Source organism: Magnolia sinica, chromosome 6, assembly GCF_029962835.1.
Source record: "Magnolia sinica isolate HGM2019 chromosome 6, MsV1, whole genome shotgun sequence".
In the NCBI taxonomy this organism is placed as follows: domain Eukaryota; kingdom Viridiplantae; phylum Streptophyta; class Magnoliopsida; order Magnoliales; family Magnoliaceae; genus Magnolia; species Magnolia sinica.
The window spans coordinates 22,022,454-22,034,751 of record NC_080578.1 but is presented as its reverse complement, the minus strand read 5'-3'; the positions used below and the strand labels follow the sequence as shown (position 1 = coordinate 22,034,751).

Below are 12,298 nucleotides of genomic sequence, written 5' to 3'. Positions count from 1 at the left end.
ACCCAAGTCATGGATTGACTTGGTTTTTAAGTCCGTGGCCCACCATGGAATGGTGCATTTGGCTGATGGGGTAGATGTTCAACACATATTACGGTGGAGCCCACACGGTTCGACCTCATGCGAAGTTCGCATGAGGTCAACTTTCCCAGGTTGTTCCGGTGGTGCAAGATCGAGCGCAACGTAGGAAGCCTGGGCTTTCTTTTTTCCCTTTTACCATTGTTGAACTTATGAAGCAGTGAAGATGACTTTTAATGTTGTTCTCATAGACGACGCCATACTGTTGATGTAATTTTCTAGTTGACCCTTCTTAGACCCTTGAGTACCTATACAAAGAATAAAAGATGGAAGACCCTGGCTAGTGCAGGGGGCCTCCGATGCCAAAGTCAAGAATCCTAGTCCTGTAAGAGTGGTCTAAGAGTAGAGACAATATATGAGTATGTACTTTTCACCATTAGAGGTACTTCTATTTATAGTTATGAAGAGATAGTAGCGTAGGGGGAACTTCCCTATTTAGTAGGTGCTTATTATAGATGGATTGTGATCCATATCCTATGGGGAGTCTCCTAAGATCCTCGGCGAAGATCTTGGGACCCCAAGCTTATCACGGATTAGCTTCCGCAATCCTTAGAGATGACAACAAGTTCCCTTGGATAAGATCAGATGGCGAACGCGGATAAGGTCGGATGAGCTTCTCCTCGACTACCGACCTATCCTTTCAATTAGGAAGAACATCGTTACAGAAAGTCTTTATGATGTATAATTTTTGTAGTCTTTAACTTCTTCGTAAGTTATGATGGTCTCTTCAGGTCGTTCCTTGGAGCGTCTATTACGGGTCATGTCAATCATTAGGCTGATCATAGTCGTGCCGACCATTAGGCCGACTATAATCGTGCCGACCATTAGGCATCGAGGCGTGCCGGGTCTCGACCTGACTTGCCTTCATGGGTCGGTCCATTTTTCCCCAAGTATTAAATCCTAATGAATATTTAGGTCATTTGTAAAAATACAGAATATTATACTTGACCTTATCTTACCTCACGAGCCAAAGCAACTAATAGTTAAAATAGTAGGTAGGTATTTGGAAATTGTTTAAAGGTGAACTTGTTTTTTACTCTAGCTGAAAAGATGGGCTGATGGAAGACTTTATCAATGGGCCCAGGAAGATTTCAACGGTGGCAACATTATCACCACTGCTTCCCATGGTGTGGCCAACATCAACCTTAGATCTGCTTTTTTTTTTTTTTCGTGCCTTAAGATGATCTGTCAAAATGGATGGACAGTGTGGATGAAATACATACATCCTGGTGGCCCCACAGAAGCCCTGACAGTACCGAGTCATGGGCAGGAGAGGACGCAATCCGCGTCCCCAGTAGAAGCACCCATTTCAGCCGGACATGATATGACATTGAGATGGGTGGCATACTCCTTTGGTGATACCGGGTACCACTTTACCCAGCCTCTGAACCCGACCTGTTGCTGCCCATTCATCAGTGAAGGCGTTACTATAGCAACGTGATGTAGATAAAACAGCTCACGTACTTTCCAGGAATCTCTCGACAGACTACTTTACACGCATCAAATGTCCCAGCCTGTGAAGCATCTGTGCCATGCATAAGGAGACCACGCCAATGAAGATGACCAAATACAAAAATCAGACCAATGCGTTCATTAAGTGGGCCAATTCTACACGAAAGTAATGAACGGTTATAATCGCCCGTCGTCTACATTCAACTAACATTTGGTCCCGTGCAATTACATGCAGCATTTGGAGAGATTAGGTGGAATGGAATTGCATTTGGTCCCATGCTGGATTTCCGTAGATTTCAAAATCCACTACACATGGGCCCCACATTGATTATATGTGTACAAGTGAATGACATCCATTGTGAATTTGGTCAGTTGATTACAATTCCATGGTCCACCAAACATGATTTTGATTAATCCTAGCGTTTCCTTGTAGCAAAAATTGTATCCCAAACGTGGGATTGGATGGCTATGATACCAAGGTATTTCCAGACATGCAATCATTGCGCAATAATGATGTTAATCCCATCTAATACAATTCAATACCATTCAATTCCACGGTCCAAACAGGCCCTAGATGATACGGAGCGATCCATCCTCCAATGTGTCATGAAAGAACAAAGAGTTCCTTGCATGAGGTGACAAGAATAACCATAGTCAAGCTTCCGACTATTGAGCCTGCTACAACTATAAAAAGGGAGGGAATAATGTGTAATGACATGCAAGGATTCCGTGTGGGGACCATATTACAGGACGTGCACCACCCGCTGTAGGTTGGGGATGCATTACAAATCTCCCATGTTAGTTAATCCCAACCCCTTGATGAGTTACATGCCGAAGTGGGAAAAGAAACGGTCGAACCTTCAAAAGAAAGCGAGCCAAAGAACACAGGTTTTAGGATTTTCCATTCTGGGAGATGGCCCGCTCAACGGACAAGATCACCATTTGATGGGCCATATAAGTATAGAATCAACTCCCCAACAAACTGTCCATTGGTGGGTCCACCAGTACCCTGAACCTTCTAATAAGCATATTCAGAAATAAAACCATGGCCCTAAGCACGAATTTCAAAATTCAAAAAAAGAAAAAAAAATAAAAATTTGAGTTCAAATATACATGTGAATTCAGAATCTTAAGAATGAGCTAGAATTGTATCAACAGACCATGTGAAGAAGCTGAATTCCAAGCAGAGAAACTGCCTCTCCACACCTCCAAAGATTTTTAACTTCTTTTTTTCCCCCCTGTACCTCAGGATTCACATTTTCCTTGCTGCTCTAAGGTTGTACTCATGCTTCACAAGACTGGCTCTCAGCAGCATTGCCCTAACATCTCGATCAAACTCCATACCCGTTTGTAGGGCACGTTGGAACGTCGCATTTCTCTGATCAGCATGCCGCGCATAGAGAATTTTGTTGTGCGAGTCAATCCGAGCCTTTTGAAGTGTCCAATACAACCAATTATGTGGTGCAAGATTGAGATACATGTACGAGAAGATACAAAGATGAGAAATGCTCCTTGCCAGCAGCCTGGTGCCCATCTGCAAACTACATACACAAGCGCCCCAAGGGTGGAAGAACAGCCCTTGCCATTCATAAAGTGGGCTGTGCAACATAAATGAGCCCCAAGCAAAGAGAAGTCCTGCTGACTCTTCAGGCGGGCCACTCATGTGTTAAAAGAGAAAGGACAGCTCAAGAAGGTAACAGAAGTCCACATTCAAGATGCATGTGTGACCCACAAGACCCTGGAGCACCCTGATTTCTGGGCCAGGGAAAATCAGCAATGGGGCCCAGCTGATGAACACCCCAGATAACACACATGCTACATGGAGTCCTTGTATTTGATTTTTGCAGATGGGCACTAAAACAACCTACAGAAACAAGAGTGGGGACCAAAGATATCTGCAATTCAATAAACCTTTCGGGCATGCTGCTATAGCATGACTTAGGTCCTCAAGAGTTCTAAACTAAAGATTTGAACAGTGTAGAGAAATAGAAAAATATTGTGATAGTACCTGAATCTGGTTATCGGTAATCAAAGCTTCAAGTTCTTTCTCCAGCCCCGCCACACTAGTTTTGAAGGCACTGGCCATCGTGGGCAGATCAACGGAAATGAATGGGTGCGTGTATTGGATAATTGCTTTGTGACGGATTTGGTTGTAAAGTGTTTCAACATGGTCATAGAGATGGATATCAAGCAACAAGTTTGCTTTCAGATTTTCAAGATACTCGAGGCATGAAGCATAGCGGCTGCAGCCAACTAATGATAAGAGTCAGAAACAGATACACGAGAACCTTAAATAACAAGATAAGTAACCAGATTGCTCAAGGAAATATTTCCAATCAAACAAAAAAGACACAAGGATGGAGTAAAAAACAGATATAACAGATTACCTTTCCAAAAATAAAAATAAAAAATAAAACAGATATACCAGATGATATTTCTCCTCCTCTACTTCAGGCCCTTCTTGGAACTCAGGAAATCATTTTGGTGGTAATTGAGGTAATTGATTTCCCAAAAATTCCCTTCTGTGTTGGTAAACTTTTAGATTAGGATCAGCAACTTGCATTTGGAGAGAGTTGCTGGTGGTTTGTGTTTGGCATTGGGTGTGCCGTAGGATGATTCTCAGAAGAGGGCACTGGAGGATGGTGATGGTGCACAACCTTTTCTGGTCTCAAGTCCACTTGGCAGTGGGCTGTGGTTGGCCAAGTTCTATTGGCTCAAAGGCCACTGACAGCAATTTATCGCTGTCATGTGCGGTGGAGTAAGGGCACACAGAGTGCTCTAATTTTGAAATTCCAGCACGTGAAGCAGATCTTGCTCTTGTAAAGGATTTTGTCGTGCAGCAGGCAATGATGTTTCAGACCCTGTTGGGTAGGTGAGTGCAGTGGAGTCAAACAGGATCTATTCCTAGTCAGAAGGGTTCCTTTGACCACCCCATTGTTGGGTCAGCTAGCCTAGAGAGGGGCACAGGAACCCCTGGGTTTACTCATTTGGATGCGAGTTCCGCGCCCCACCCCCCTTTTTTAGAGGTCAACAGAAAATTTCGCTAAAAGAAGCGCTGAGATGGTGCAAAAGAAACAAACCTAAAATGGAAAATTACAATTTTTCAACCCATCTTTACAAGAAGCCCATTCCACAACATGTAACATTACCCTACTAGTGATCCGCTCCCCTACATTGCCTTAAAAGCACCTACCATTCTTTTCTCCCCATATTGCCCAAAGGCCAGCCAATAAACACAATCTCCAAAGAGCCTTTGCTTGCTTCCAAAGACCTACTAATGCCAAGCCATAAAGAACCCGCCAACTGAACTTGGCATTGTCTGAGCGATATTAAAACTCCTAAGGAAGCCACTCCACATGACACATGAACTGGTAATTCATGAATGACTGATTCAGTGCATGTCATACACATAAGGCAGATGCTAGGGGTCACCATTGACCGTTTCTGAAGATTTCCACAGTTAAGACCATTTCTCTTCTAGCTAAACATCCAAAAGTGAGGGGCTCCAGGAGACTGCACATGCCGCGTCTTCTCAGATTCGCCATCCATCCTTTGAGCTTGAAGTGCACAATAGAAGGAGCGAACTGAGCACCCTTGATTTATTCTTCCACCAGACCATCCTATCATATTCCCCGCCCACTGGTCAATACTGCTGGATACAATCTAAAAAGCAATACAAACTCCACTTCTACAATGAGAAGGAATCTGCAGCACAGGTGAGCTCATATGAGCAAGTCCCTGCAGTGAGAGAAGCATTGAGCAACCTCAATATTGCATTTCATGGAAAGGCAGGCCGATATCAGAAACGCTACTTGCAAGGAGCATTCACCAATCCACACGCCCTCCCAAAAGCAGATCTTCTCCCAATTACCAAGGGAAAACCTGATCCCTTCAAAAAACCTAGATTTCACCTTTTCAAATAGCCAATGCTCCATGCAGGGAGGAATCCCTCACACCCCGGCCCCCATCCTGGCACCCATACTTATCAGCAATAGTCTCTCTCCATAGGGTGCCATCCTGCGTCCCAACCTCCCCAACCACTTCCGCAATAACACAAGGTTCATCAACTCAAAATCTATTATGCCAGCTCCTCCTTTACTACTTACAAATGAAACTTTTTCTTCTCTTCCAAAACTAGCTACAAACTCCCTCCTCAACCTCTCTAATCTAACTAACACTTCTTTGGGCATTTGAATCAATTCATGAAGTAGATTATCAGCATCTCACTCTTGACAGTGTTAAACTTTCAGCCCCCACACCACGTCAAAGCACCTTATAATCATCCTTAACTTGTCCACCATGATAGCATCGGCGTCAAAAATAGAATCATATCGTCGGTAGAGTAGAGATGGGAAATCGGCGGATTCGACCTTCCAACATTGAACTCGTGAAATAGACCATCCTCTAATTTTTGGATGCGAGTTTGGACTCGGACACATCTGGGAGTTCTTCCATCGAAAGCTTCTTCGCTTGGTCCTTGCTTTCAGTTACAGATTGATCTTGCATCGAGAGAAACCTAGTGCACCCAATGGCTTTACCTCCTGAAACACAGGTGATCTCCTGCAGTAAGCTCTGTTGCCTCTAGCCTTGGCCAGGTATGTGCTGATTTTGTTTCTATGGAGAATCGTTTTGAAGGTGATAAGTTGTCATTGTTGTCTGTCCCACATCTCTATTGGCTTCAGGGAGATGCCCATTGATGTCCCCTCCTTTTTTCACTTGGCGAAGGAGTTAGTATCAATTTTGTGGAGGTAGCAGAATCTTGCCAGGTTGCAAGTTTCAAAGGAGTTTCTGTTTTTGGGTGGTCATTTCTATTTGGCCTGCCCAAGTTGGTGCAATTGAGTCTCAGGATTCTAACAACTTGGAGGTTCAAAATCTCTCAGGCAGGGACACAGGAACAAAGACTGCATGACAATGGGATGCGATGGGTTGAAGAAGCTAGAGGCATGTGGGGAAACTAGTCAGGGTTTCTTCTGGCAGTTGTGAGGACTTCATGGCTTTATTCAAGTTAGTCGAGGAAAGGGGAATCCAAAAATAACCCATGTTCTATGGAAGTCAAATTAATAAATCCCCAGAGGGCAAACAGGAGCCATCCAACTTGGCTTCATCAATGAATTACAATAAAGGTAGAGAGGCCCTCAAAACCAGTGTTTTTAGTACTGGTGTCGACACATGTATTGCCCCATGGAAAATATTGCATGTATCACCATTTTTTGGGAAACATTTACATGCCCCATGGAAAATATTGCATGTATCACCATTTTTTGGGAAACATTGGGAGATATTTCTCTCTCATAAAAACATTGAAAAATATTGGGAAATTGGTTGAATTTTTCAATGAAACTTTATGGGATGTTAAAAAAGGCATTAATACACACTTAAAACTAAAAAGATCACAAAAAACAAGTACACATGATAAGTTTCCTTCGGATAGGGTCATAAATTATGCATTGTCTGACAGAAGTGATGCAACTGGTGTTTTAAATAGTGCTTGTGGCATAGCAGCAGCATACCTTATATAGTGTAACATAGCTATAATGCTAAATAGCACATGAAAGCGTACGCAAAAGCCATGTAGCGTGTAACATATGTAGCGTAAGCTACACCATTCGTTGCTTTTAAAATATTTTTTAGTCCTATTAGTTCAATTATTGATGTAAAATAGTGGTGACCCATCCTTCTCACACGTGGCAATGATGTAGAGCTATCCAGACCATCTGCATAGTGGGTCCTATTGTAGATGGAGAATATTGCTATATGTACCCATATTTAGACAATTTTAACCAAATGGGCCTCACTTGAATGGTTGAGGACTTGTTGTTATACCTGTATTGCGGAATTGACGGATCGTCTATGCATCAATAATGGAGATCTAATACAATAATCTTAACGCGTACTTGATTGGGAAGACGTTCCTGATTCCTCGTTGTACTCGACAAGAATCCTGATCTTCCGCACCGTACACCCTTTAGGAGAACCTTCAATGGGACTAAGATTCTCTCTTGTGTCGGTGAGGGGACCAAGATATCTATTTATATGAAAAATGGCTAGAAGCTTACCCATCACACTTCTCCCTCTAGGGTATCCATACCGTAGGTTTCCATATCTGACTTAATAACCGAGTATAGGGACCGCAGTTCAAGCGTCCCGCCCCAAACCTATTTACAATTATCACAACTGAAGTGGGGCCCACTAAATCGCTCAATCTGAATAATCCAACGGTCAGATCTGTACCGATGATCATGTGTGGCCCACCTGATAGGAGTCTTACATTCTCCCACTTGGGCTACACTGATCTCTGAAAGAAAACAAAACATTTTATTTTAATTGTGAAAATAATTTTAAAAAATGCATTTGCTTTTGAAAGTTCCTAATGGGCGCCCTACTGAATTTCAAAACAATACCATTGGATAATTATGAGCAACGCTTGTCAGATCCGGTCCATCAAGAATACATATATTAAATCGTGGTAGTCAACACAACATTTATACATTTCGAAGTGCGACGAATCACGGTCACGAATACCAATAGCCTCAACGACATGGATCAAAGATATGGGGTGTGGTATGAAGATCGCACGCCTAATGTGACCACATGTACCTATCTTCAAGTGGTCAATCTAATCGTGTCACCAAGATACAAACCAAAGTCTTGCTTACTCAAAACTAAAAGTGCACACTTAAGGAGAAGCAATATATAAACTGAATAATAGAATCATCAATGCATATAAAAGAAATCTCTGAAATGTCTGTACATAATCGGATCAAAACTGAAAACTCCCACTACTGAAATACATCCCTGGGATCTACAACTCCCATAAACATCACATGTTCCTTAAAGAGCGTAATAGGAAGATCTTTAGTGAGAGGATCCGCTATCATCTGCCTCGTGCCGATGAGTTCTATAGACACCTGATGATTCTAAACTCTCTCTTTCACAAAAAGATACTTAATGTCAATATGTTTTGACTTCGATGAAAGCTTGTTTGTTGTTGGAGAAGTTAACTGCAGTTGAACTATTACAATAGATTTTCAGTGGTTTCGGGATCATCTGCACAACCCATAAACCAGAGAAAAAACTCTAAAGCCAGATCGCCTGACTCGTGGCTTCATGACAAGCTACATACTCTGCTTCCATGGTAGAAGATGTCGTAATCAACTATTTTACGCTCTTCATAATACGGCTCCTCCACCCATCATGAATATATAGCCCGATGTGGACTTCTTGTTGTCGAGATAGCCCGCAAAATCTGCATCTATATATCCAACCAACTCCAAATGGTCGGATCTTCTGTAAATGAGTGTTAAGTCCTTTGTCCTTTGCAGGTAGCGCAATACTTTCTTAACAACTATCCAATGGTTCATCCCTGGATTGCTAAGGTACCTGCCCAACATTCCAACCACAAAAGCAATATCAGGAGGCGTACAAACCTAAGCATACATGATGCTCCCTACTGCTGACACATACGGAATATCTTTCATCTTGTCCTTCTCTAGGTTGTTTTTAAGACATTGAAATTGGCCAAACCTGTCACCTTTTACAATAGATGCTTGGCCAGGAGCACAACCTTACATATTAAACCTTTCGAGAACCTTATCAATATAGGCTCTCTACGACAAGTCAAGCAGTCCACGTAATTTGTCCCGGCTAATCTGAATGCCGATGACAAATGATGCATCACCAAGATTTTTCATCTCAAAGTTTTGAGATAGAAATTTCTTAGTCTCACGCAACAATTCAATATCACTACTGGCCAACAAAATGTCGTCAACATACAAGACTAAAATAATAAACATACTCCCACTGATTTTCACATATATACACTTATCTGCAGTGTTTTCAATGAAACCATATGCAAAAACAACTTCATGAAACTTTAAGTACCACTGTCATGATGCCTGTTTCAACCCATAAATGAACTTCTTAAGTTTATAGACCAGATGTTCTGAGCCTTTGGCTTTGAAACCTTCTGATTGCAACATATATACGTTCTCACTTAGGTCTCCATTGAGAAACGCTGTTTTCACATCCATTTGATGTAGCTCTAAATCCATATGAGCCACAAGAGCCATAATGATTCTAAAAAAGTCTTTCTTGGACACAGGTGAGAAATTCTCCTTAAAATCAATGCCCTCACGCTGATTGAAACCCTTTGCAACTAGTCTGGCTTTATACCTCCCGATATTGCCCTTAGAGTCCCGTTTGGTTTTGAATATCTACTTACAACCAATTGGCCTAATCCCTTTAGGCAATTCAACAAGGTCTCAGACTTTGTTATCCTTCATGGCATCGAGCCAATGAGAAGAATTTGCACTTTATTCGACTAAAAAGATATAAGATCCTTTTCAGCCCCAATGTCAAAGTAATGCTCCTGCAGATAGACGATATAATCGTCTGAAATTGCATATCTTCTCTCTATGTGATTGTCTTAAAGGCTCATTATTCTGAATTGGGTTTTCTGTTTCCACATCAGTGGGTTGTATTTAAGGCTCTATATGGTCATCCATAGGGATCTCTGGGTCCGTTACTGGACGGACGACCACGCTGCTCTGAATGATTGTGGTGGGAATTACAATCCGTTCTTCCTCAAACATAATGTTTCTTAAGTTCGTGCTCCCACTATCTTCAGTATTCTCAATAAACCTAACATTCGCAGTCTCAATAACTCTCATGGAATAGGATGGACAATAGAATCTGAATCTTTTGGATCTTTCTAGGTATCCAATAAAGAAGCAACTAATTGTTCTAGGATCAAGCTTTCTTTCATGCGGGTTATACGGTTTGGCTTTTGCAGGACAACCCCATACATGAAAGTATCGTAAACTAAACTTTCGCCCTGTCCACAATTCATATGGAGTTTTCATTACAACGTTACTAGGGACTCTATTAAGGATATGCACAGTTGTTTTCAACGCATCACCCCACAAAGATTCTGACAACGTTGAATTACTAATCATAGACCGCACCATGTCCTTTAGGGTGCGATTATGCCTTTCTGCTACACCATTTTGCTCTGGAGTACCAAGCAAGGTATACTGCGCGATAATACCACATTCTTGTAGGCATCTAGCGAATAGCCCTGGATTACACCTAGATTCGTCATACCTTTTGTAGTAATCGCCACCACGGTCGGATCTGACGACTTTGATCTTTCTATCGAGTTGATTCTCGATTTCAGCATTATATATCTTAAATGTATCCAGGGCATCTGATTTGTCGTTAATAAGGTATAAGTACCCATAACGAGAATAGTCATCTATGAAAATGATAAAATACTTCTGCCCATTCCAAGATGCTGAAGGGAATGGTCCACAGATGTCTGTATGAATCACTTCCAAGAGTCCTACGCTCCTAGTGGCACCCTTTTTCCTGGTTCTGGTCTGTTTACCTTTAATGCAATCTATGCAGACCCCAAAGTCTGAAAAGTTCAAAGAGTGAAGGATTCCTTCACGCACAAGCCTTTCCAATCTCTCGTGAGAAATATGGCTTAATCGCCTGTGCCACAATATGGAGGAATTTTCACAATCTAACCTTCACTTAATGCCTTTAGTGTTTCCATGTGATGAGTTAATATTGTGAACATGTGAAACATCCAAATCTAGCTGATAACGGTTATTGACTAAAGTGTCAAAATCAACCATAATCGAATCATAGGAAATACTTAATTTTCCATTTCCAAATTTAAATTTATAACCAAATTTATCTAAACGGGAAATGGAAACCAAATTGCGCCTTATAGAAGGCACACATATAGTATCTACTAGATCAAGAAAGTGTCCTAACGATAACCTAAGTCTACAGACTCCAATAGCTTCCACGTCTGCTCTAATATTGTTCCCCATATAAACTGATCTTTCTGTATCAGTTGGTGTCCGGCTTTGGAGCATATCCTGCGTGGAATTACATATGTGAATAGTTGCACCAGAGTCTATCCACCAGAAGTCTGTGGACATATCAGCTACATTAGATTCAAAACAGACTAAAACTTGATTCTTACTCTTAGAAACAACCCATTCTTTAAATTGTGTGCAATCCTCTGAAGGACCCAAAGAACGATTTCCTAAATAGTGCTTCATTTTCTTAAAGTTGGACTTAGTAAGCAAAGGTATAGAATTAAATTGGTTTGGAACATTGGAAACAATTATGGCTGAACATAAAAAAAAATAACACTCACGTCAATAAATGAACAAGTCCCACATATATGAATGTAAACCACAAACATTATGCATGTATTAACATTCGATTGATTTGGGCCTTCAATCAAATGACCCAGAATGATGATGGGTCATAGTCATCAAATTCTAGCAAGAGCCTGGCGTATCATTGCGATTCCTCCTTTGGGTGAAATTACAATATACAGGAGGCTCTACTGAACATGAAGCTGACCAGTGCTAGTGAAATAAATCTAAGACGTCCATCACCTTTGGGCAAAATGAATATCTTAAGGTTATATCAGTATCACCAACCACTTCACCCCGCTCATATCCTGCCAGGCGATGAAACCTCTTTGTTCTGACCACTGCCTGCTATGGATACGAACGCAACTGAATGCAATCCTATAATAGAAGGTCACTAAATTCCATCTACTGAAGTCTGAAAGTAAAAAAAAAAATCACCAATTGAGGTCACTTTGGTGGCTAACATAATCAGGTCCAATCCCCAATCCCAGACTCAAGGATTGCTACATGGTCCTGCCCATAATGAACCATTCTGAAACAGTTCTGATTTGGCCCAAAATACAGCTGATGTTGACCGCCCGTAGGCTAAATATATT

At 41.6% G+C, this 12,298-nt stretch overlaps 1 protein-coding gene across 1 annotated transcript in view; it reads right to left on the bottom strand.

Moving 5' to 3' along the window:
* Positions 1 to 2,393: 2,393 nt before the first annotated feature.
* Positions 2,394 to 12,298, bottom strand: part of LOC131248516 (COP9 signalosome complex subunit 1) — a 36,463-nt gene continuing 26,558 nt past the window's right edge. Inside the window, exons 5-6 of the mRNA XM_058248828.1 lie at positions 3,536 to 3,770; positions 2,394 to 2,956 (exon numbers count right to left, since the gene is read on the bottom strand). Of these exons, the coding sequence (XP_058104811.1) occupies positions 2,780 to 2,956; positions 3,536 to 3,770 (412 nt within the window). The 3' untranslated portion in view covers positions 2,394 to 2,779. The remainder of the gene's footprint in view (positions 2,957 to 3,535; positions 3,771 to 12,298) is intronic.